A 26765-nucleotide genomic window follows, 5' to 3' on the forward strand; every position below is an offset into this window, starting at 1 on the left:
CTGGCGGCGGTCACGGCGAGCAGCCAATGGAGCAGGGCCGCGCCCAGGCGGGGCGGGGCGGGGGCCGGTGGGGCGGGGGTCGATGGGGCGGGGCGAGGTCCCGCCCCCTACCCGCGTGGAGCGCGGCTTTGCAGCCAGGGCAGGGCCAGGGTTGCCCTGAACTCCGCAGCAGCGGGTCTGGGCTCCTCGTTCCTCTCCTCGCACCACCCCCGCCCCCCGTTGGGGTGACATTTTTTTTCCCGCCAACGCCAAGTGACTTTGGCCAAGTCCTGCTTCCCAGGCTCATTTTACCTCTAGTGTAAGAATTCACGGGCCCTTTCCTCCCCGTGTAGAGTTGGGGAAACAGTTCTGGCAGAGCAGGGGCCAATGCAGCCATCCTCAATAGTACAAGCTGCTCATGCTAACTCCAATCAGTTTCCCACTGCTGTGAAATAAGGGCAGATCCTTCCCCCAAACCCCATGATGGCCCCCCAAGTAAGTGTCCCCACAGAGCTCTCCTCCATGCCTTTGATCCACTGGGAAGTGGTGGTGAGGGAGTTGTATCAGAGTGGCTGGTTAATCCAAGTTTCTCCAAACCAGGGTGCACTCCAGCCTGAAAGTACTACCACACCCTGGGGAGTGTGGCTGTCCTGGATGGAAATGCAGACACAGAAGGCTCGGCTGGGCTGGGGGTCCTTTTGGGTCATACCCTACAAAGGCAAGCCAATGAATGACTCTTGTATCATGAATAAGGATACTAGGCTCTGAGATGAATAATAGCAAGGACAAGCCCAGGGAGGTCCATAGGTCTGTCAAGAAAGGAGGGCAGGGTCTGGGCTTCCTGCCCCTCCCACTTCTCCCTAGACCCCACTCAGAAAACCCAGTCAACCTCCCCCACACCAGGGGCCACTCTTCTTCCCTGGCATGTCATGGATATAGGCCACGTGGCCAGCATGTTCAAACACTCTAGGTGTCCACTGCATGTTCCTCTGAACCTTAGTTTTCCCATCTGCACAGGGATGAGTTGACCTGACCACTGGTCCCCTGTAACCTCCATCCATGGCAACGCCACATGGAGCCACCTGGGAGAGGAGCAGCAGCAGAAGACTGGACCATTCCCCTGAGGGAACTTACACTTGAGCTGCTTGAGCAGTCTCCCAAATTTCACTAGCTGCTAGTGCCCTAGCTGCATACCCACCCTGGCCTAACCCAGGGCTGACAAGGTCACTAAGGGTGTTCTCCCATGAGGAGAGGCCGGTGAGGGCTGGTGAGGACCAGTGAGGGCCAGCCCTGCTCCAGCCAGCTGTTTGGAGGGGTGGAGCTCTTCCTGCTGGAGGATTAAGGGCAGGTGGCCAGGACAGTGGCACAACCTGGGGTGCATGGCAGTAGCCCCTGGCCTCTCAACCCCTGAGACCCAGCTACCTGCCTTGCCACTGGCCCCAAGCTTCACAGATTCCAGCTCTGACCCTGAAGACCAGCTCCAGGCAGCCCTGGGGCTCAGCAGGTAAGTCACTAGGCATCTCCTGCTGAGACAAATCTGGGAAGCAGTTTTGGCTTCAAGGCTGCCACGCCTGGCCAGCAGATATGGCCCCGCCTCTCCCAGTGTCCCCATCAGCTCTGCCAGTCCAGCCATAGTCCTGGGAACACATGCTTTCTTTGGTTTTCCTGAGAAAACCATCTCCTCCCAAGAGACAGAAAACCAAGGGCAGACCAGGGGGCAGTGGGTGGGAAGGGGTGGTGGCCTGAGGTCTTTAGTCCATGGCCCTCAGGAGGCCAGGTCAGCTCCAGGCTATGGGAACATCTTTCTGTGGGTGCATCAACCCTCTGAACTGGAGGCTAAAGCCCTTTCCGGCCTGGGAGGACTAGATAGAGTGCCTGGCGCCTGAAGAATGGCCTCGAGGTCACTGACTGCCACTGTCCCCAGCTGCCAGCAGCCTGTCTGGTTCCCTGGAGTTGGGGCCCAGTGACCAGAACATGAACTGGGGGACACTCTGCAAGGAGGTATGGCTGCCAGGTTTAGGAAGGCAATGGTGCCACACCTGCTCAGGTAGCTGAGCCAGGGAAACTGAGAACGCTACTGGGAGGACCCTCTAGGGTCACTTGGTGAGAAGCTCTGGAGACTCAGTAGGCCATGACTCGCCAGGCCTCTGGGGCTGGCAGTGAGGAGGGACAACAGTGGAAAGCCTGTAGGGTGGACTACTACGCAGGGAGCCTCCTTCTCCAGGCTCCTGGGACAGCTCTGCCCTTCCTACCCCTGCCCTGTGCCTCAGCCAATAATATTAACTGAAAAATAATAATATGAACTGAAAAATCACACCAAACTCCAGGCATCCCACGTTTTCTCGTTCTGGCCTACCACTCCATAAACCACATGCTCTTGTCGCCCCACCTGCAGATCAGGCACTGGGATACAGTGGTGAAGGGAGGAGTCCTGGCCATCTGACCCCTGACTTTAGGGCCTGACCACAGAGCAGACAAGGCTCCATGCATCTTGGGGCTGAGTAGGGGCCTGAGCCCAGTCTAAGAGCAATGGCTGGTGGGGAAATTGAGGATTCCAGGTCACCCTCTGAGCTTCAGGCAGAGCCCAGGGCCTTGCTCGAGCCTTACCCTAGGGCTGACTCACTGATGCATGTGACGAAGGAGAATACCATGGCAAGGAGACTCCAGGACTAGCAAAACCCTCAGTGTCATCAGAGTGACTGCTGAGATACTCAGAACAGACCTTGCCCAGCTGCCTGGGCTCTGAGGACTCACTTGAGGGGAGGGTGCTATTCTGAGGATTGGGCTGTGTCCTGCACATCCAACTGAGACTTCCAGCCCCCCTTGGGGCCCCACTTTCCTCCCCTCCTCAGAACTCCCAGGAAGTCTTGCAACAAGTCATTCAATTCATGCTGACTTGTGGTCTAACAAGGCCCTCTGATTGTTTCCCAACTTGGCCATTTTCACTCTTCCGGACTCACTGGGGAGTTACCTGAAGGACCAGCTGTTGCCAGGCCATCGGCAGGGGCTGCCCACTGCCCACACCACCACTGCCCACACCAGGCTGCTGGGCGCGCTCCAGCTGCAGGGCAACATGGCGTCTCTCCTGCTCCAGAGCTCGCGTCAGTCTCTCAAAGCGGGCCTCCTGCTCCTTCACTGAGGCCAGGATGCTGGCAGCTGAGTGCACGTTGCAGTCCTCCATGACTGGGATGCTGGCAGGCTGCAGGCAAAGCAGAGTAAGGTCAGGGTGGGGCCAGGGAGGAGGTCTGGAGAGGCCATCACAGGCCTCCTGCCCACTGCACACATAGATTGCAGGACTCACTCCCAGACCAGAGCATCCAGCTCTCCAGAGAGAAGTAGCATTGATTAAATTCTAAATTAAAAGCCATTAATCCGAGGCTGGCCGGAAGCAGCAGGCTCCCTCCCTGCAGAGTGTGGGGCTCTCAGCCGAGAGCCCCTGCTTCCTGCCAGGTTCAGCAGAACCTGAGGTTCTGGGTATTCCAGAGCCCTCTGGGAAGAGAAGTGTAGGAAGAGCTGGTGTGACCACCTCTCAGACCTCCCAGGCCCTCTGCTGCCCATAGCACATGCCAGTTCATTCCCAACTCAGGGGGCCAGCCAGCACAGGCCCACCTCCCTGAGGTAGAGGCTCTGGCCCAAAGAAATTGGGAAACCTGTCCATAGCCACACAGCTGGTTGTGGCAGAGCTGGTGCACCAGCGGGCAGGGAGAGAGAAGCCACTCCACAGCCTCCAGGTGGGCCATATACTGAAGCAGGTAAGGAAACGACACTGGCCTACAGACCAGCAGTCTGTCCTCCACTCACAGCCACACTGGTTGGGAGCGAGGGTGGCATTTATCCACATGGCAGAGTAAAACTTGGGTACAGCCTGGTTGAGATTCTGCATCCAGAAGTGGCCCATGTGCCTCACGCCTGATCTGGAGGGAGGCTGAGGGCAGGGGCCCAGGCATCTGAGGCTCAGTCTGTGGGCAAGGTCAGGCCTGCCTGGGCCCCTACCCAGTGCTGTCCCTGAGGGCCCCAGGGTGGTGGGTGGGGGTGGCAGGGACTTGGCAGTTGCAACAACAAGCCAGCACTTTCCTTGCTGCCTGCTCCCTGGCTTACCAGCGTATTTGTTTTTCATGAACAAAAAGAAGCAGGGGAAGCATGTGGAGCACAGAGCCAGGCGCACAGTAGCAGGCAGGGCGCAGGCCATGCAGCCGGCCGTACTACCAGGCACTATGGTGCGATGCCCAGTCCTGCTTGGGGCCTCCTCCTGACCTGTGCCCAGCCAGCTGAAGCGGACTCTGCCAGCCCATGCCCCTGCATAACACAGGGCCTGAACTTAGAGACACGGCACAGTGGGTAGCACCCCTGAAGGGCCAGCTCTGCTGCTCCCTGGCCCAGATGGAGCCAGCTTCAAGAACAGAACCTTAGGGGCCCCTGGGTGGCTCAGTCGGTTTAGCATTCAACTTCAGCTCAGGTCATGATCTCATAGTTTGTGGTTTGAGCTCCGTGTCGGGCTCTGTGCTGACAGCTAGCTTAGAGCCTGGAACCTGTCTTCAGATTCTGTGTCTTCCTCTCTCTGACCCTCCCCTGCTCACGCTGTCTCTCTCTCTCTCTCAAAAATAAGTAAAACATTAAAAAAAAAAAACAGATCCTTAGAAAGGAGGAGGTCAGTGCTGGGTCTTGCCACTGGTACCAGCTGAGCCAGGGACAGGGTTGGCAAGGGGTATGGGTGTACCTCGAGGTGAAAAGACACCACAGAGTCCAGCCCGCTGTGAAGCAGGGGAAACCAAGGCCCACTGAAGGAAAGAGGCCAGCATAGGTCCCAGAAGCCTAGCTTCATTTCTCCAACACCTGTCACGCAAATAAAACTGTCAGTATGATCTAGCAGAAGGGCAGTGAAGTGGGCATAGCCGGCTGGGAGAGGCAGTGGCAAGCATGAGGGGCGGGGAGGAGCTTGGGGAATGCAGAGAGTGAGGTATAGACTGGATCTTCTGACCAAGAGGGAATAAGGAACAAATGGTGCGGCATGTCCATGGCTGTGGGCACACAGCCTCCGGTGCACATCCACTGCTGTCTGGGCACAGGTCCCAGACATGCATGGTCCCATGCACAGTGCCACCAAGGCACTAGGCCTTGTGCATGGATGGACTGAACCTGGTAGTTCCAAGTGGGCATGGTGGGGGTCTTCCTCCCTGTAGGGCAGCACAAGGTGGGCCATGGGGCAGAACCAGGTCACTCAAGCCCTTGGTTGCAGCATGGGTCTCAAGGCCCTGGGAGGTAATGATCAGGACACCTATGGGCCTCATACGTAGGAGGTGACTTCCCTCCCTCCTTGTGCTGAGACACAGGTTCCTGACTGACCTCAGGCTCCCCTTTCCTGCTCCCAGCAGAACCAGGCTAGGGTTGCAGAGCCTGAGGAGAGCAGGTGAGGGGGCAGTCCTGGCCTCCAGCTTTCCTACCCTCCAGCATGTCCCAACCCTAGGGTCCAAGGAGTCCCTGCAAAGGAGATCCACTTACTTTGGCTGGGCCCCCACCACCTAGGACCCAAAAAACTAAGGCTATGGTGAGAAGGTGGTCAAACCCACACTGACCTTTCCATTGCTCAGTTCTCTCAGCTGAAGCTAAATGACTGTGCCTCCCAGGAGACACCCCTAAATGTCAGACAGCTAGGAGGTAGAGTGCCCTGCAAGCCATCCACAAAGAAAAGAGACTCTGGGTCTGGGGCCCGTGCACTCCGCCTCAGCCCAAGGGTATACCCCTCTGCCTGCAGGCAGGGAAGCCGGCCTCACCTCACCAGCCTTGAGGGCAACCCTGAGGTATCCAATAGGCACTCTGCTGGCTGAGGACATCCAGGAAGCAGGGAAGACCTAAGCTTACTCCTCTGACATGGTAGCCTTCCTGGGTCCAAGGTACATGGCCTACGCATTCTTATGCACACGTAGGTATAGATGAGCCAGGCCAGCATTCCAGAGAGCAGCTTTTCAGATGGTAACTCAAAACGTTATTTTTATATTAAAACAATAAATATGTGAAGACATGGAAAGCAAATTGTACATTAATTTTTTTATATTTATTTATTTTTGAGAGAGAAAGAAAGGGAGAGCAAGAACAAGCGAGCAAGCAGGGCAGGGGCAGAGAGAGAGGGAGACACAGAATCCAAAGCAGGCTCCAGGCTCCAAGCTGTCGGCACAGAGCCCAACGCGGGGCTCAAACTCACAAATGGTGAGAACATGACCTGGCTGAAGTTGGACACTTAACCGACTGAGCCACCCTGGTGCCCCTGTATATGAATTTTTAAGATGGACCATAAGACTGGGACACCTGGGTGGCTCAGTTGGTTAAGTGTCTGATTCTTGATCTCGGCTCAGATCATGATCTCATGATTTCATGAGTTCAAGCTCCACATTGGCCCTGTGCTGACAGTGTAGAGTCCCCCTGGGAGTCTCTGTCTCCTGTCTCCCTTCCCCTCCCCTATCGTGCTGTGACACACACCCCCGAAATAAACATTAAAAAATAAATAATATTGGGGCGCTTGGGTGGCTCAGTCGGTTGAGCGTCCGACTTCGACTCAGGTCATGATCTCACAGTTCGTGGGTTCAAGCCCCGCATTCGGCTCTGTGCTGACAGCTAGCTCAGAGCCTGGAGCCTGTTTCAGATTTTGTATCTCCCTCTCTCTCTGACCCTCCCCTGCTCACGCTGTCTCTCTCTGTCTCTCAAAAATAAATAAAAAACATTTTTAAAAAATTTAAAAATAATATCAACCATGAGATTATTTTTAATATGTTTTTTTTAGTTTATTTACTTATTTTGAGAGAGAGAGAGGGAGAGAGAGAGAGAGCAAGCACAGGGGCAGGGCAGAGAGAGAATCCCAAGCAGGCTCCACAGTGGCAGTGCAGAGCCAGACATGGGACTCGAACACATGAACTACGAAATGGTGACCTGAGCTGAAACCAGAGTCTTGACACTAAACTTACTGAGCCACCCAGGCGCCCCAAACAACCATGAGACTTTAAAGACATTTCCCCAGAGGGTTGTCAGGGCAGGGCCCAATCCTGAGGAGGGGTAGGCACCAGACTAGGAGGGCCAAGGGCAGGCAGGGTCTCAGCTGACCCTTGCTCTCCTCTCTAGCCACGTCACCACAGCTTCTATTCAGCTAGCAAGGGCCCCATACTGTCAGTCAGGCCAAGCCCTCACGATCCCCACCCAGACCCCCACCGCTGGTTTGGCAGCCCTAGCTAGAAATGCTTCTCAGCAAGCCCACCCGCCTTTGGAGTTGACTTAGCAAGAAGACAGGAATGAGCACGCAGTGCAGAGCCAGCCTCACCTGTGTGGGGCAGGAGTGAAGGTGGTGAACTTGGAAAAAGCCTGCCCTCACCTGGACGCTCCAGGAGTGACCACAGCTGGGTGGGTTGCTTAGTGGATGGAGGGATGGGAAGGACAGGAGACTGGATGGAAGGGGAAATGCATGAATGAGTGAACAGATGTGTGGATAGGAGGGTGAGTGTGGTTGTGTGAGAGGATGACGGTGGATGGAGAGGTGGCTGGACAGTCAGATGGGCAGGCGAATGGGTACAAGGTGGTGGGTGGGGGGTGGATGGATAGGCGGACAGTCAGATGGGCAGGCGAATGGGTATGTAGGTGATGAGTGGGTGGGGGGTGGATGGATAGGCGGACAGTCAGATGGGCAGGCGAATGGGTACAAGGTGGTGGGTGGGTGGTGGAAGCTAAATGGACAGTGAATGGTACAAAAGTGGTGTGTGGATGAATAGTCAGGAGGGTAAGTGAATGGGTACAAGGGGATGGGTGGGTAGTCAGATGAGTGGATGAATGGGTGGGCAGGTGGGTAAGAAAAAGACTCTAAAACACTACTGGGTAGAGAGAGCCCAGACCCTGAGCATTTTGGGACACGACTGTGGCAAACACTTGCTCCATCAGGAAAGCAAAGGCACGATTAGAGGAACTAGGGGGAGATGCTGATCATTCCCCTGAAACCTAAACCCACATTTGACTTCTTCCTGCTGACCCAGACATTCCTCCTCATAAGGAGTCCAGCCAAACCCTGCTCCAGAAAATCAAATTATGGGGCCTGAGTCCAATCTGGGTTGAGGAATTAGAGGAATTTCCTAAGGGTCAGGACGGCAGGGGGAGGCAGACAGGAGGCCTGGGCGCCAGTCCTGACCCCTTGCCGGCCATCTGTCGGCACATTGCCAGCTGTCCCCCAAGAGAGGAGAGAGGGGACTGGCCACTAGTTGAACCTCATTCTGCTCCTCTTGCCCTGCCCCCCTCTAGATAGGGAGGAAATGGTGCAAACAGAAGCAGAACCCAGGCCTGGTAGGGTCAAAGCCCACTTTGCCTGGGAGGGCATTGTCTTCCACCCTCAACACTGCCAGCATGGAGACTTGCTCCTAACACGGCTGGCCAGGCCTCATGGGGAGCCCATTTCTCCCTGTAACCCCTACTGTGGTCAGATGTACCCACAGCTGCAGGGATGCTTCTGGCCAGCACACAAGGATGGGCACTGAGCCAAGGCTGGAGCCTGGGCTGTGGGCTTCACACAGGGCAGAGTCTTTGTCTGTCTGTCCCACCCAGGACTACAATGTAGCATGCAAGTCAGTGTAGGGTCTGGAGTGTCTAGGCAGGAGGAGGCTATTCTTAACCTCAAAGCAGTGGAAGAAACTGCCAAGGAAAGACAAACCAGCTTGACTTTGTGAAAACAAAACATTACTGTATATCCCCCCCAAAAAGTGCCACGTATTGTGGTTATGGTTTTTTGTTTTTGGTTTTTAAAGTGACACCATTTACAGTAACAGCAGTGAGCATTTCAGACGAAAGACAGGCAATAATTTGCTTTTAGATCTTGACTTCATCACAGTGAAAGCTGGCAAGAGATACATGGGGACGTGTCACACTAGCCCCTCTACTTTTGTGTGTTTACAATTTTCCATAACAGAAAGCAAGAGAAAAAAATATAAAGACAACCAAAAGACATCAACACCTTGGGATCAGGTCTTTGTAACATCCAGCAGCAATGTGACACCCTTTATCTATAAGGTACTCTTACAAATAAATAAAGAAAAACCAGAACCTCAACTCCAAGTGAGTAAAGGCTATAAACAAAGGATGTAGCCAGAGACATAAGATGCAGAACAATGAATGTGGATATCAAGTGTGCACGTGCCCTGAGAAAAGATTGGAAGGAAAGGACTTTCAGGTTGCTGGGGCCCTCTGGGCAACAAAGTTCTGTACCCACCAGTGTCGTCAGTGCTCTGGGAGGAGCTGAGTTACTGCTATAGTTGAAGGTTAAGGAAGAGACAGAAAAGCAGCCACCCGGCCCAGCAGGCTGGCAAGTGAACAAGGAGGCCTGGGAATTCAGCTCCCCAGGGGCCTGAGCAGTGCCCCTTGCAGACCAAGGGAAGCAGAGGGATTTTCAGGGAGCTGGTAGAGCCATGATTGGATTTAGCCTGGAAATTAGATTTCCCTAGCAGAGGAGGCACCACTGTTGCAAGTAACCAGACGCCATGGTAGGGGTAAGGGCTGGACAGATGGCCCCTTAGTGACCTCCTGCCCACAGGCTGTCCACACGGCACCGAGTGGTACCCATCTGATGATCATATGGAGGACAACTCGAATGTGCTGGGAGAACAGATGGGGGAGAGGGGGAACGCTCTTCCCCTTTGCCAACGGGGCACCCTAGGCCAAGTGCAGGCCAGGTCCTAGGCAGCACTGCTTAGCTCCAGAACAGAGGGCTGCTGAGCAGGTGGTCCAGAAGGACAAGGGGACTGTGGCAGTACTGATGCAGGAGGCTCAGGGTCACATCAAGGCAGGGACACCTGTAAGGGCCCAGGGAGCTTGAAGTCTGGGAGCTGAGAGCCTGGGGTTAGGAGTGACTGGGTGACTGTAGGCTGGACGTGGCAGAGGTAGGCCTCACCCAGATGGGAGTGCAGGGAGAGGTAGGTTGAGTATCCCAGCTGCTGCTTTTCCTTAGTGGGAGGCCTGAGCCCAGGGGACTGCCATGAGAGGCGCCTAAAGGGTTGGCCTGAAATTCCCACTGGGGCAGGTCCCAGATACTTGCTCCCAGTGCCAGCTGTGACACTCCCCAAGTCTCCTTAGTTCCCTGAGAACTGCCTCTGTCAGAAGTCGTGGAATGGAGATGGATAGCTCTCCCCCAGGTCCCAGGCTGGGATTCAGGGCAGTCCCCTTACTGTCCCTTCTGCACCTGACCCAGATTCCAGCTGCAGCCATAGCCCAAGGGCAATGCTCTGCAGGGTCCAAGTGTAGTTATGGGCAGCAAGGATCCACCTCCTCTGGGATCTCTGTTACGTAAAGCCAGCCCAGGGGCACCCCAAGGGCCCAGGTCCCCAGGGCTGGGGAGCCATGTGGCTCTAAATGGGGTGGGGGGCTGGCAGTCCCACTGCTCTCCTTGCTTGTACCAGCAGCCACCCACTCCACTCTCACTGGTCATGAGAGGGGGGCAACATAATGGTCAAGTGCCAGGGTATCATACTATGTAGAAGGTGGCTGGTTGGCTGCTTCCAACACCAAAGCCACCAAGGGAACTTGAGAGGCTCCCCAACCCTTCCTGCAGAGGCTCACACTCACACCCTCCTCAACACACACTCCATCTCAAGGACAGCAGAGCAGCATGATGAGGGCTCAGGCTCAGAGCGCCACCCTACAACACTCAGGGGCGTGCACAGGGACCAAGACATTCCTGAGGAGGGGGCTGAGGCACACAGCCAGGCTGGGACCAAACGCAGACAGACCCGACTGGCACCGGAGCCTGGGAGCCCAGTTCCTACGGGAGAGGTCAAGGGGTCCAGGAAATGTCCTGATAGCCCCACTGAGGTGTAGCTGGGGCAGCTGTCTAGCCAGGCCAAGGGCTGTAGTGAGGCGGATACAGTAGTCACCCACACCGCCGACAAGATGGTGGACCCCCTTCTTCCTAGCCCCTTCTGTTACCATGGCAACATCCAGGCTTCTCTGTGAGGGACAGAGCCTCTTTGTGGTGGCACAAAGCCCCTTTGAGGGGCAGTGGAGGTACAGCCCCCAGGAGCATGTGGCCAATAAGCCTCTGGGGGGTGACCAGGGCCCCTCGGCCCAGATACCCCCTCTTGCAGTGCAGAGCCCAAGAAGCTAGGGTGGGAGAGCCCAGTGATTAGCAGCTGGAACCAAACCCCCTGCCCCAATGCCACCTGTCCCAGCTGCCCACAGAAAGGTCCCTGGGATGAGCCCCACAGCTCTCTGCTAGAGTCTGGAGGGTTTTTCATGTCTTCCCCATCGTTTGGACAAGGAACATGTTCTGCCTAGATAAGTGGAAAAGGCACTGGCTGTGGGGAAACTCCCACCTGATGGGAACCCAGGCTCAGGACCCAGTGGGGACTGGGTGCAGGAAATCTCTGGTAGGCAGACAGGTCAGATGATGGCAAGTCTGGCACCAGGTCTGCTGAGGGGGCTGCGCATGGCATCCAGCTCCACCCCAGCTCATGGTCCCTCACTTCTCTCACCTGGCTTCCCCTGCTATAGGGGGTCTCTATCTTTGCCTGCTGGCCCCCGGGGAGAATGCAGCTGGCCCGCTCTGTGGCACAGGGCACACCTGCTGCACAAGCAACCTCAGGACAGACCTGGATAAGAGGGAAACTGGCTATGGCATAGTTCACTCCAGGGTAGGGAAGATGAGACTCTGAGGGCAAGGTGGGCCTGGTAATAGGGACCATGCACAGAGCACTTCTCCCCCCACCCCAGTGAGGAGGGTGCCTTGTCAGGGCCCCATCCCCACAGACAGGGAAGCTCACCCTACCAGGCTCCCAGCCTTGGAACCCTGCCCCATCCCAGCCTGTGGGTCCCTGCCACCCTGCCGGCTGCTGACCAGGCACTTGGCAGTGCCCCTGCATGCCGGGCGCCCTGCCCGGGCAGCCCTCCCCAAGCAACCTCAGTCTGACCCACTGCAGCTTTGCTAACTAAGCCACTGGGGTGGGGGATCATGGCCCCGGGGCAGCAGCGCGAGGCAGAGCTGGCCCCAGGAGAGATCAATCCCTTTGTGAGCAGGTCTACGTGGGTCCCGGAAAGGTTGCCAAAGGACCAACCGTGACACGGCAGTGTCCTCTGAGTCAACAAGCACCCCGTATACTCCCCCCTCTCTCCCCCTGCCTGCTTTCCCCATCACATTCCTGCTAGCTGCTTACAGGCACCAATGTGCCTGCACTGGACAATCATCAGCAATACCCTGGTCAGTTTTCTCCACGGCCCCAGGAGGGAGGGGGGCTCCCAACAAAGCCCAGCCCTGGTTCTCACTACCCTTACTAATGGGGCCTGGGGCCCAGCAGGATCCTCCTCAGCCTCCTAAAGGAGGTTCCCTGGGAAGAGTGAGATGTGTGCGGAAGTTGGTCCCTCATTTCTTCCCTCATCAAGAACACTGGGGACCCTAGCAGGGAGACTCTGCTGGGCTTTTCCAGTACAGCACCTGAGACAGGACCAACAAACACCAAGTGGCAGGAAGATCCTCCAGAGAGATGTGAAGAGATGGCACTGGCCATGACCACCTGGTTCTAGAGGGTCAGAGGTGAGCGTGGGTGAGAGAGCAGAGCATGCCCTGGAGAGGGAGGTTCCAGGATCTTCCAGCCTTGCTCCTGGCCCACAGCATCAAAGGGGCAGGTGCCTTCTAGTTTGTTTTTGCCCAGGGTCAACAAGCATGTGACCATGGCCAGCTCAGGCTTCTCCTGGGGCCCCCAGGGAACATCCCTTCCCTTCCAGAAACTTAGCTGGCCACCTGCCTTGCTGCTCCTAACCCCCTCTCCAGGCTGGGAGCCAGCTCAGCTGCTCCTGAAGCTAGGGGGTGCCCATGGCAACAGGTCCAGACACCACCAACCTCCAGCCAGCAGCAAACTCCTGCCTTTTATATGCAAATGACCCAGTGGGAAAGGGCAGGGGGCTCCACTCCACACACACCCCTTCCCCACCAGCACAGACTTTAGGCCCTGCACTTCCCCTATGGCTCCCCCACCCACCCACACATACCTAGGGGCTGGACTTGTCTGTGTGTCCCACCATTGACAAAAGGAGGTGGGAACACTGCAGAAGGCAACTTAGAGTTTGGGGGCCTCCTAAAACTTACCTGCAGGCACACGTGAACAGCCACCCACAGAAGCACACACACCCACCCACAGGGATGTATGATGCACCCACAGGCACATCTACATCCACCTACCTGGTGTGGCTGCTGTTGAGCTCATCCAGCTGCTCTGCGGGGCCTCACCTGCCTCACCAGAAAATGGGTGGTGAGTAGCCTGAAAGTCCAGACAGGTCCTAACTGGGGGAGGGGAAAGGAGGACTAGTGCTCCTTAGCCATTGTGGTCATGCTAAGGGTCAGAGTCCTACGCAGACCCCGTGACTGCCCTGAACACCTGCAAGGCTGCTGTCCCCCCACCCCCACCTGCCTGTGACACCACAGTCTGCAAATGGCCCCAGCTTCTGGTCCACATCAAAGTCTCTCTCTGGCAGGCAAGGGTGGCCAGGCCACAGACCCTGGAGAGAAGCACCCAGCCAGCACAGAGCTGCCTACAGCACACCAGCACCCTGGGGCAAATCCTACTGCCTCTGGAAGACCTGAGAAGAGGTGCTTTCCACTAAATTACATTCAGCATATTTATTAGCACAAGTATTAGGGATACGTGTCCTCAAAAGGTTGAAGACAGTGTTGAACTGATGAACTGGGAACAGACCATAATGAAAAGGACTGATCATAAATGATGACCCCATGGAGATTTTAAAGGAGGCCAGGGTAGAGGCAGTAAACAGCAGATAGGACATGGCAGCAAATCTGCAGAGTGAGGTAACAGAAAGCATACTAAGGGTAGTCCTTCTAAAGCAGCAGAAGATGACAAAAAGTTGATGAGAGGGAAGACAGGAGATGTAGCAAATAGATCCCAGGACTAAACTTCCACATAACAGGAATTCCCCAAGGCAGAAAGAGTGGAGCGGCACCCACAATATGGTCAGAAGCCGGCTTTCTGTCCAGAAAACAAGCTAAGAAAAGTGTCGATGTGTCTATTTCTGGCATTCTACAATTTGCTCTTGGTAGGCTGACATTTCCCCCAGTCTCCTAAATGGTCAGGGTCAGCTCTGCAGTGTGGGAAGGAGGCCCACCCTGCCTGACCTGCGGCTGTGCAAACGTTCCAGGTCCCAGGCACACTGAAGTCTGGGTTCACATTCTCCGCCAGGCTGTCCACATCCCGGCAGGGCTGGACATCACCCAGCCCCAGATGTCAGCTGCACATCCTGTTGCCCACTCACCCGACTCTTGCGTTGCAGCCACTCTTTTACAACCAGGAATTGCTGACAGCTTTGTTAAACAAGATGCCTGGCCTCCTTAAATCAAGATCTTTAAAAAAGCTAACCCAGCTCTGAAATTCCTTAAGGAAACTTCATAGTGAAATTCCTGAATTTTCAGGGTCATGATCTGCCATTCACATGATCATCTTTCCCTGGGAGGGAACAAACATGGTTCACTGGCAGCTCACAGACTGCCCAGAGAAGTCCAAGCTAACTATTTCAATTGGGGGTCACCCTACCACAAGCAGAAGCTCCAGGCCACACCCCTCAGGGTACAAGGGCTGCTGAGAGGTTGAACTATATTTTCCAGCAATGCCAATATGTCATGTGCCTTAAGATGACTAGCTGTCCCGAGCAGTCCTTTGCTAGATGCTTCTGGTGAGTATTTTTACTGTCTTAGGATATCTGTGCATCTGTGGACTGATGAGTGTAAGAGATTAAGCAAGAAAAACAAGAGATTAGATATGAATCCATGAAACACAAAGTCCAACCAACACAAACAACAACAACAAAAGCCCAAACAACACACACAGATACCTGTACACACAAACATGAAAGTATATGACGGGTGTGTTCAACTAGAAGGTAGGAACACTGACATGATGTATTTGTGTATCCAATCACTACAATGTGCATTTCAAACAGCTTACAAGTTTATCAATTATACTCACAAACTGAAAAAAAATGAAAAGAAACAAAGGAACATTCTAGCTATTTTAATTTTACAAATGCAGTTGCTTAAAAATAAACTTGAGGGGCGCCTGGGTGGCTCAGTCGGTTAAGCCTCCGACTTCAGCTCAGGTCAGATCTCACGTTCGTGGGTTCGAGCCCCGCGTCAGGCGCTGTGCTGACAGCTAGCTCAGAGCCAGGAGCCTGCTTCTGGTTCTGTCTCCGTCTCTCTCTGCCCCTCCCCCTCTCATGCTCTGTCTCTCTCTGTATCAAAAATAAATAAAACATTAAAAAAAAATTAAAAAAAATAAAAATAAAAATAAACTTGAAAAATGTAAAAAAAAAAAAAGAAAAGAAACCTCCCAACACTACCAATCTCTTGTGTTCAGTATGCCTTTTTGTTTATATTTAAAAGTCAAAAAGATTGTAACAGAGTACTATGAACAATTACATACCAACAAATTGCATAACCTAAATGAATAAATTCCTCCAAACAATCAATCTACCAAAACTGACCCATGAAGAAACAAAACCTGAGCAGACCTGTAACTAGTAGCGAGACCGCATCAGTATTCAAAACCCTCACAAAAAAGAAAGGCCCAGGACCAGATGGCTTCACTGGTGCATTCTACCAAATATTCAAAGAGTAGTTAACATCAGTCTTCTTCAAACTGTCCCCTAAAATTGACAAGAAAGGAACAGTTACTAACCCAATTCTACAAAGCTGGAATTAACCTGACACCAAAACCATAAAAGAAAATTATGGACCAGAGAGCCTGGGTAGCTTAGTTCAGTGTCCAACTTTGGCTCAGGTCATGATCTCACAGTTCATGCCCTGCATCAGGCTCACTGTTGTCAGCACGGAGCCAGCTTCAGATCCTCTGTCCCCTTTTTCTCTGACCCTCCCTGCTCTCTCTCTCAAAAATAAATATTAAAAAATTATGAACCTTTATCCTTTATGAATATTGACACAAAAATCAACAAAACACCAGCATACTGAATTCAGCAGTATCTATATTTTAAATGTTTATTTATTTATTAAAAATTATTTTAATGTCTTTATTTTATTTTGAGAGACAGAGACAGAGAGCGAGCAGGGAAGGAGCAGAGAGAGAGGGAGACACAGAATCCAAAGCAGGCTCCAGGCTCTGAGCTGTCAGCACAAAGCCCAACACAGGGCTCAAACCCACAGACTGTGAGATAACAACCTGAGCTGCAGTCAGACGCTCAACCTACTGAGTCACCCAGGTGACCCAATGTTTATTTATTTTTGAGACAGAGAGAGAGAGCAAGCACATGTGCACACACACACTGGGGCGGGGCAAAGAGAAAGGGAAACAATCCCAAACAGAATCTGTGCTGTCAGCACAGAGCCCAACATGGGGCTTGAACTCATGAACCATGAGATCATTACCTGAACTGAAATCAAGAGTCATATGCTTAACTGATGAACCACCCAGGCACCCCATGAATTCAGCAGTATCTTAGAAGAATTATATACCATGACCAAGCAGGATTTATTCCTGAATGCAAGGATGAGGATGTCTTAAAATATGAAAATCAATCAACATAATACCCTGTATATTAACAAAATAATGGGGGAAATGATCATTTCAATTGATGAATAAAAGACAAAATTCAACACTTTTTAATGACATAAACACAAAACAAACTGGGAATAGAATGAAACTACCTCCACATGATAAAGGCCATATATAAAAAGTGACATCATACTACATATGCCACACATTATACTGTACATACACCACAGCTTACATCATACTCAATCATGAAAGACTTAAAGCTTTTCTCTTAACATAAAGAATAAGGCAGGGTTACTGCTTTTGTCATTTCTGTCTAAGTCTTCTATTAAAAATCTTAGATCAGTGGCAGAAAAAAGAAATAAAAGGTATCCAAATTGTAAAGGAAGAAGTGAAATAATCTATTTACAGATAACATGATCACAGATGTAGAAAATCCTAAAGATTACACACACACACACACACACACACACACCCTCAGAACTGATAAACAAGTTGTAGGGTACAAAATCAATAAACAGAAATCACTAACAATGAACAATCTAAAAAGGAAATTCAGAAAATGATTTTAGTTACAATAACATCAAGAAGAACAAAATACATAGAAATAAACTTAACTAAGGTGAAGAAAGACTTGTACACTGCAAAGTATAAAACCTTCCTGAAAGAAATTAATAATTTTTTTAATTTTTTAATTTATTTTTTATACAGAGAGAGACAGAGCATGAGAGGGGGAAGGGCAGAGAGAGACGGAGACACAGAACCGGAAGCAGGCTCCAGGCTCTGAGCTGGCTGTCAGCACAGAGCCTGATGCGGGGCTCGAACCCACGAACATGAGATCTGACCTGAGCCGAAGTCGGAGGCTTAACCGACTGAGCCACCCAGGCGCCCCCTGAAAGAAATTAAAGATGACCTACATAAATGAAAAGACATCTCATACTTCCGCAATGGATGACTTGATATTGTTAAGATGTCAATATCACCCACAGTGATCTACAAATTTAATTCGGTGCCTATCGAAATCCCAATGGCATTTTTTACAGAAATAGAAAACTCCATCCTAGAAGCCATATGGAATCTCAAAGGACTGTGAACAGCCAATCATAAAAAAAATAAAATAAAGTTGGAGGTCTCACACTTTTTTCAAAATTTATTACAAAGCTACAGTAACCAAACTGTGTGGTCGTGGCATGAAGGCAAGAAGACCAACAGAATAGAAAAGAAATAAATCCTCACATATATACGGTCAACTGATTTTTTACAAGGATGTCAAGACCATTCAATGAAGAAAGGAACTGTTTTTTTCAACAAATGGTGCTGAGAAAACTGGATATCCACATGGAAAAGACTGAAGTTGAACCCTTATCTTACAACATATGTAAAAATGAACTCAAATGCATCAAAGATCTAAACATAAGAGCCAAAATTATAAAACTCTTAGAAGAAAACACAGGAGAAAAGCTTTGTGATGTTGGATTTGGCAACAATTTCATGGATATGACATCAAAAAGATAGGCAACAGAAGTAAAAATAGATAAAAATTGAACTATATGAAAATTTAAAACTTCTGTTCAAATGACACAGTCAACAGAGTAAAAAAGTAATGTAAAGAATGAGAGATTCTCAAGTTATGTATCTGATAAAGGATTAATATCCAGAATACATAAAGAACTCCTACTACTCAACAACAAAAAAATAAATAACCCAATTAAAAATGGGCAAAGAATGTGAACAGACATTTCTCCAAAGAAAAATCTATAACTGGCCAAGAAGTACATGAAAAGATGCCCAATCTTACTAATGTTAGAGAAATGCAAATCAAAACCACAGTGAAATGCCACCTTACACCCATTAGATGGCTACTCTCAAAAACACAAAATAACAAGTTTTAGTAAGGATGTGGATGTAGAGAAATTGGAGCTCTAGTGCATAGTTAGTAGGATATAAAATGGCACAGCCACTGTGAAAATCAATACAGTGGTTCCTCAAAAAATTAAAAATAGAGTTACTGTATGCTCAACCAATTCCACTTCTGGTTATATATCTAAAAAACTGAAAGCATGGTCTTGAAGAGATATTGTACATGCATGTTCACAACAGCATTATTCACAAGAGCCAAAAGGTGAAGCAACTCAAGTGCCTACCAACAGATGAATGGATAAACAAAATGTGATACGGACTTATGGATCAGGGAATATTATTATCAATGGAATGTTATTCCACCTTTAAAAGGAAGGAAATGTTGACACTTGCTACAACATGATAAATCTTGAGAACATCATGCTAAGTGAAATAATCCAGTCATAAAAAGACAATTACTGTATTATTCCACTTTTAGGAGGCCTCTAAAGTAGTCAAATTTATAGATAGAGAAAGCAGAATGGTGGTTTCAGGGACTGGGGGGCCCTGATAATGGGTACACTAATGTTCATTAATGGAAACAGAGTGTGAATTTTGCAAGATAAAAAAGTTCTGGAGATTGATTGCACAACAATGTGAATATACCTAGTGATACCGAACAAGACATTCAAGAATGGTTACAATGGCCAATTATGTGTGTATTTTACCAAATAAACATTTAAAATGAGCCATATTGTGTAATAACTTAGAACATGCAAACATTCGTTTAAATAAATAGATAAGCGATAAAAATTTAAGCATACATACAGTTGACTATTTAGAAACAATGAAAAACATAGTCAGACATCATACATAAAAACATATGGATTGTAGAATGGCAGTAATCAGGGGTTGAGGGGTAGGGGAAATGGGGAGATGCAGGTCAAAAGTTATATACTATCAGTTGTAAGATGAATAAGTTCCAGGGATCTAATGTATAGCATGGTAACTACAGTTAACAATACTGTATTGTATACTTACAAGTTGCTATGAGAGAAGTCACTGGTTAATGTTCTCACCATAACAACAAAGCAATGGTGATTATGTGGGATGAAGGATGTCAACTCACCTTACTGTGTTTACCACAAAATAGTTACCATTTTGCAATACATATGTGTACCAAATCCTCACACTGTAAACCTTAAATTACATAATATTATATGTCAATTATATCTTGATAAAGATGGGGGAAAAATAATCAAAGCTATACTCAGAGGTAAATTCATAGCTTTAAATACTTTGGGGGTTTTTTTTATGTTTTTTATTTATTTTTGAGGGACAGAGAGAGACAGCACAAAAAGGGGAGGGTCAGAGACAGTGGGAGACACAGAATCTGAAGCAGGCTCCAGGCTCTGAGCTAGCTGTCAGCACAGAGCCCGGCGCGGGGCTTGAACCCACAATCGTGAGATCATGACCTGAGCCAAAGCAGGAAGCTGGATGCTTAATCGACTGAGCCACCCAGGCGCCCCTAAATACTTTCATTAGGAGGGGCGCCTGGGTGGCTCAGTGGTTGGGCATCCGACTTTGGCTCAGGTCATGATCTCACAGTCTGTGGGTTTGAGCCCACATCGAACTCTGTGCTGACAGATCAGAGTCTGGAGACTGCTTCAGATTCTGTGTCACCCTCTCTCTCTGCCCCTCCCCTACTCATGCTGTCTCTATCTCTCATAAATAAATAAACTTTAAAAAAAAGAAACAAATACTTTCATTAGTAAATAATAAAGAATGACTATGAATACAAGCACACCAAGGGAGAATGAAGAAACACTGAAATATCCTTTGCAGTAAGTTCCCTAAGTTTTCTCTCTGCCTATTTCTAAAGCTCTCCTAGGTGTAATACCCAATTTTTTTAATTTTTTTAATGTTTTTTATTTATTTTTGAGAGACAGAGAGAGACACTGTGAGCAGGGGAGGAGGGTCAGAGAGAGAGGGAGACAGAATCTGAAGCAGGCTCCAGGCTCTGAGCTAGCTATCAGCACAGAGCCCGACACGGGGCTCGAACCCATGAGCTGTGAGATCATGACCTGAGCCGAAGCCGGATGCTTAACCGACTGAGCCACCCACGTGCCCCTACCCAGACAATTTTTAACAGAGAGAATTGACAATATAACCAATTCCAAAATAAAGAATACTCAAATGTGGTTTAAGAAAAAAAAAAAAAGCATGAAGGGGTGCCTGGATGGCTCAGTTGGTTAAGCGTCTGACCCTTGATTTCAGCTTAGGTCATAATCTCATGGTCGTAGGATCTGTGCCAGGTATGGAGCCTACTTAAGATTCTCTCCCTCTCCCACTGTCCCTGGCCCCTACTTGTTCTCTCTTTCTCTCTCAAATAAAAATTTTAAAAAATTTAAAAAGGAATATGAATAAACTGAAGTTCTCAAAAAAAGATTCCCATTGAAAAGACCAATGCATCTCTAAATACCTTTTACAGGCCAGAAACAGAAATTTCTAATATATAGAGTTCAGAGAGAACATAACCTAAAGATACATAAAATTAACCTGTAAGCCTAGGATCACACTGTGAAGCTCTGTCATCAGCTCTTAGGCCCCTGCATGCACAAAACAGACACAATAAATCTAACCCTTCCCCTGCTACCACAAATGGTACCAAAGGTGGGGGTGGCAGTAGAGACACAGACCACTTTGGCCTCTGCTGGATTATAGGGCAGAGCGGAGTGGCAGCCAACACATCACTTGGCAAGCAGCAGGTTTCTGTTGCAAGAAAGAAGCAAGGATGAGCAGCTGCAAAACAGTATCCACACCAACAGTACTGGGGCTCCCATGGCGGGGCTGCACTGAGGAATCACGGCATGTGCTCTATGCTGAGGCCAATTTTTGCAAGAAACCAGAGAAATGTCAGGAAAAGGAGTGCCTCAGGCTCCTAAAGGCTCAGGAGAATGCTGCCTTGCTGAGGGCAGCTCTGCATCTAGAATGATGCAGAGAGTGGGTCTACAGAGACCCTCACTCAGGTGGAGTCTGCGGAGTCTGGGGGTGGTTGTGCAAGAAGCAGGGCTGCTGCTGTCACAGGGACCAGGTATGGCTTTTATCCTGAAGGCATTAGGGGGATCTCCTGTGAGGGAGAAACCAAATATTTGCTGAACGAGTGAACAAGAAAACCAGGCCCAGCTCAAAAGCTTCCCTGCCCCAGTTGAAGCAGCCCCCAACCAGTTTCAGGGAAGGGGTAGCAGACACTCCTCCAGGCTCACCCAGCCCCCTCCTCCCATCCAAGGCAGCTGTTCTCGGACCTGGGGTCTTGTCTGAGGTTCACTCCTCCTGCCCATAGACTGCGGGGATTACTCTAAGCAAACCAGCAGGGCAGCTGGAGTCACAGCAGGGGGATGGAGTTACCAGGAGCAAGGGGACATGCCTGCCTTCGTGCTGGGCCCATTCCCGTGCGGCACGAGGCTTCTGTCTGCGTCACAGTCACAGACGGCCGCCTTCCCTGCACCACAGCCCAGGGGAATCGCCCACCCCCACCCCTGGCAACACTACACCTCTGGATGTCCTGGCTCCATAAAGACAAAACCCTGCAAGCAGAAAGGCTTAATTAACCAACGCCCCTATTTCAGAGGTTTGGCAAATACATGTCTGGAATTATTTCTTCAAATACAAATACTGAAATAGTCTCATTATAACCAATAGCTCCCTGCAGACAGGCAAATGCCAGAGAACTGTCACTGAGAAGACTGGAAAGGGAAGATGCCTTGTCTGGGGCAGGCCTGGGAGCAGAGTCCAGCTCTGCTTGATGAACCTCAGTTTCCCCCATCATAATCCCCCACCCCCATGCTGGGAGGCCCAAGGGAGAAGATGGTTTGGGTCCCACCTAAGTCCCTGCCTTAGTTGTGGCCCTAGTCATGTCTCTGCACACCCTGGGGCCCTGGAGAGGTAACTGTAACCCTGGGTGACAATGACCCTGTCATTAACCCTGGACAGATGACAAGTGAGGCTGAGAGTCTGTGCCCATTGAGGGGGCACAGAGGTCAGAAATGCCAGGGCCCACACCTGCCCTCTCATGATGTGTTCAGAAAAGCCCTCTTCCCAGCTCCAGTTCTCCGAAGGCTCAGCATGTGACCTGGGCACATAGAACACACTGTCACCAGGGCTGTTCAACCACCTGATGACCTCCTTCCCAACCTCAGTATCTCTGCCTTCCCTGCATACCTGCCCTTACTTCCCCCTGCATGCCTGCTCCTCTGCACTGTATTCCCATGTCTCTCTGAGATCATCACGTCCTCTAGTCCCTACCCTCCCTCTATAGATCTCCCTCTTTCTATATCCTTACTTCTCCCTTTCTCTGAACCGCACCTTCCCAAAAGCCCCACTTTCCCCTATACCTCTGCTTCCTTGCACCCCCGCCTCCCCGTGCATCCCTACCTGCCCTGTCTCCTATACTCCTGCATAATTACCCTTCCTCCCTCCTGCACCCTCCCCTCCCCACCCTTGTTTCCCTCTCAGCCCTGTCAGGTCTTCTGGACAGGGTTCCCAGGGCCGCACCCTCACCTATAGTGGGTATACTGGATAGCCCATGGCATCTCCAAGGGGCACAGCTGACACCCTCAGAGCGCTAAAGCCTTTCTCCCATTGTGGCCCTCGGGCCGGAGTGGGGGTGCTGAGGTGCCTTGAACCCTGGGCTTCCAGCTATGTGCAGAAGAGACTCATCACTGAACCTATGACTCTTACAACAGAGCCATCAGTGGGCCCTCTCGGAGGGTCCCACTGACTCACTGTGGACGTAATCCTCTGTGGAAGTGCTGGCATTGTCAAGCCCATGGCCCCCATGGGCATCAGGGAGGATGGGTACAGAGGAAGTGTGCATGGGGGGACTGGTAGAGGCAGAGGGGCGAGGGGAGGCCCTAGCACCTACAGGGTGTAGTGCCCACAGAGCTGGGGGACCAGCCTCACCTCCTGATCACCCGTATCCCTCAGCACAGTGTCAGGAGGGGTGTCATCTCACAAATGCCTGCTGGGGCACCTGGGCTTTCACTTCACACTTGGGGACAGGAGATGGGGTGGGGTCCTCACTGAAAGTGTTCCTCCCTAGATTGTCTGCCTTCCCAGGGGGGTCCATCTCCTATGCAGGTCCCTGGGTAGGAGGTCTGAACACGGTGGGCTTAGCTATCTCTTGGGAGAGGGGCTGTCATGGCCCACCCTTAGGCCATTCACTCAGGCCTCACTGGCATCTGATGACTCCCACCAAGGCTCTGTCCCCAGCATGTATGCACTCGCGTGCGCGCGCGCGCGCGCGCACACACACACACACACACACACACACACACACAACAGCCATGCCTGGACCTCAAGGTCAAGCCCAAATAGTTTAAATGTAGAAAAAACTGTGCCAAGCTAAAGATATTTACTGCAGTGGCCCTGATGGTGGAGAACTGCAAACAGCCTGAGTCCATGATGAGATGTGTTTCTGAGCTCTTAGCTGAGGCTCACACAGGCCCCAGGGGCAGAGGGGGCCAGACAGGCATCTGGGGGAAGTGCAGAAGCCCCAGGAGAGGCAGGGCCAGCACAGCCCATAGCACGGACTACGCAGGAATGGGGTGCCCACTCTCCAGTGTTGGCCAAGCATCCCCCACACCACCGACATGGGAGATGCTGGTGATGTAGGGGGTGGGGATCACAACGCCCAATCCCCTTAAAAATGTACATGGAAATCACTTCCTGGGAAGGGAGGATAGGAGGATGAACTATGCTGGGCTTGTAGGGGTGTGATAGGTATAATTTCCTTTTCCTTCTTGTCTGTATCTAATACATTTTCTATAATATGCCCATATCACTTTATAAATTTTTAAAGCAAAATGAGGAACTTTGGTGCCATGGTCATTTGGCATCTGTGGCTCAGTCTTGCGGCTCTCCCAGCCCTTCAGGCACATCCAAGGGAGCCTGGGCCACCATGATCCAGGAGGCACCTCCCTTGGCCTTGATCATGGGCCTGGGGTGATGGGAGGTGAAAGGAGATGCTGCTTTGTGAAGGGCTGGCCTTGCTGGGGCTAACACCCCTTCATCTACACCATCCCAGACTCCTCAGTGGCCCAAGCTTTGCTTTCCCCATCTGTATACTTGGTGCCCCCCACCCCTAGGCATTGAGGCCCAGATCCCAGGGGCAGGGATGGCCCATGGGGGTGCCAGCATCTCCCTCCAGGGCAGAAGTGAAGGCCCTGGGAGCATGGGGATGGGAGCATCTCAGCAGCCTCATTATCTTGCAAAATGCAGAGAGCAGCAAGTACATTCAAAAGAATGAATGGCCTAATTAGGATTTCACAGAGAGTGAAAATATTTTGAAAAGAAAAAGTTTAACTAAAGGCATATTCGAAATAACAAACTCATCAACTGCTAACATCAACCTGGCAAGATGCACCATGGGAGTGGGGTACTTCCATCTCCCCACCTGATAGTGGGGAGCCTTCCTATGGGTGAGGCAAGCTGCAGATTAGGGGGACTGGGTAAATGTAGGGGCCGTGGGCTTGCAGAGGCTGGCCAGGAGAGCCTGTTTTCAGCCAGTACAGCATACTCTCGCCTGATGGCCTGGGCAATACAGGCCTCAGTAGGCTGGCCCTGCCACACCGACCACACCACCAGCGGTGAGTCACCCCGAACAAGGGATGGCACAGCCAGAAGTTGGCACAGCGCTCGTGCCATAACTGCAGCAGAGCACCAGCTGTGCCAAGTCCTTCCCAAGGCCAGTAGGGTGAGCAGAGCCAGGGTGTCAACCCAAGTCCCGCATACATAGAATGTTCTTCCTTCTGCCCTGCCTGAGAAGCATGCACTGTTGAGGTGGGAAGGGGCTTGGGGCTCCCCTGGGGACTTGCCCACCTGGATATGACCCATGAGTCTAACCACAAAGGCCCCTGGATGCCTGGCTAAGAGTCGCAAAGGAGAGAGACCAGCTGGCCTGCACCAGGCTCTCCAGCCACACCAGCAAGGGCCCAACTTCTGAGGGGCTCTACCAGGGCAGGAACCTCTTCTCAGTAAACAAAGAGGAAGGAGAGGCTCTCTTGTGAAGGCCCCAAGACGTGGGGAGACCAGCATAGGACATGCCATAGACACACACAGGGAGGGCCACAGGTCTCCAAAGAGTACCAGGCTAAGGTGACTCCCATAGAAGTCACAGGGAGAGGGAACTGACAAAGTGGTTCCAACACACACAGAAGTAGGGTAAACACGCAGAATGACCATGAGTTTTGAAAACAAAAGACTGGTCAAGGGGAGGCTCTGGCCTGATCTTTTTAACTAGGCAGTGGGCACAGGGTAAGGGCTGGGAGCTTGCCACAGGCACCATAAACCTGAGGATACATTACACGATGCTTCCAACTTCTGGTGACAGAAAATGTTAGTCAAGAAATGATTCGGATACAAGTGAAAAACCAAGTTAAATCCTGACCTTCTGTTTCTGTCAAAATAAATTCTAGATGAATGAAATCTTGAGTGTAAAATGTTCAACTAGAAATACCTCAGGAAAAGATAGGGGCGTATTGACCCGACTAGGTGCTCAGGAAGGACAATGGAATAACTAAAAAAGGCAAACATTCAATGGATTTCACCACAAAATATGAAAAATCTCTGCTGATGAAAACCTGTCATAAACAAAAATTGGAAGATGGAGAAAGAATGTGTAGCAGGCTGACAGATGAGGAAAGAATTCATGCTTTAATAATAAAGACTCCCATCAATGGCTGAGAAACACGTCAAAACCCAAAAAAACCCCAGCATGGGGCAGGTGTCACAGAAGCCCAGCCGTCCGGCCGTGCTCAGCACAGCTTTGTGGAGGCCAATGACGAGGCCACTGAGACCCAAGGCCAGGCTGGGGGTGATGTCCCAGAGGTGATATTGTTGCTGGTATGGCTGCAATGAAGGACACCCATGTCCCCCAGGTATCAGCATCCTTCCCTTCCTGCCTTCTGGCTCCCCCTTCTGGGGAGACCTGCTATTCTCTTCACTATCTTGCAATTCTCCTGGTGGTCACTTTTTCTGCAGCTCCCTCCTCTGCCAGGCTGGGGGCTTCCCCAGAGCATGTGTGTGCTGATTTGGTCACAAATCCCAGTATCTGATATAGAGCTCAGCACAGGGGTGCTAAATTGCCAAAGGTGAGTATGGGAGATACCCAGGGGCTTGCCATCAATGGTGGTCCCAGCTTAGTCTTGAGGCGTCCCCCTCCCCGTCTCCCTTTTCATGTGGGCAGGGCCTACAGAGCAGGGAGCCCCTAGCCAGGGCCCAGGTTCTGCTTCCCAGTTTGTGAAATGGTCCCAGCCCAGGGCAGAGATGGCACGAACACCACTACTATCCCTCCAGCACCCATGGCAGACATGAATAGCCAATCACCATGGCAGACAAGAATAATTGATCACAACATTCAAGAAGAGC

At 51.1% G+C, this 26765-nt stretch overlaps 1 protein-coding gene across 3 annotated transcripts in view; it reads right to left on the minus strand.

The window, feature by feature from the left end:
* Positions 1 to 26765, minus strand: part of ARVCF (ARVCF delta catenin family member) — a 51091-nt gene that overhangs the window by 17670 nt on the left and 6656 nt on the right. For all 3 annotated transcript variants that reach the window (XM_029922838.1, XM_029922839.1, XM_029922837.1), the window contains exon 3: positions 2951 to 3178. In XM_029922838.1, coding sequence (XP_029778698.1) covers positions 2951 to 3160 — 210 coding nt within the window. In that variant the 5' untranslated portion in view covers positions 3161 to 3178. The remainder of the gene's footprint in view (positions 1 to 2950; positions 3179 to 26765) is intronic.

This window comes from Suricata suricatta, chromosome 14 (genome assembly GCF_006229205.1).
Source record: "Suricata suricatta isolate VVHF042 chromosome 14, meerkat_22Aug2017_6uvM2_HiC, whole genome shotgun sequence".
Classification (NCBI taxonomy): Eukaryota; Metazoa; Chordata; class Mammalia; order Carnivora; family Herpestidae; genus Suricata; species Suricata suricatta.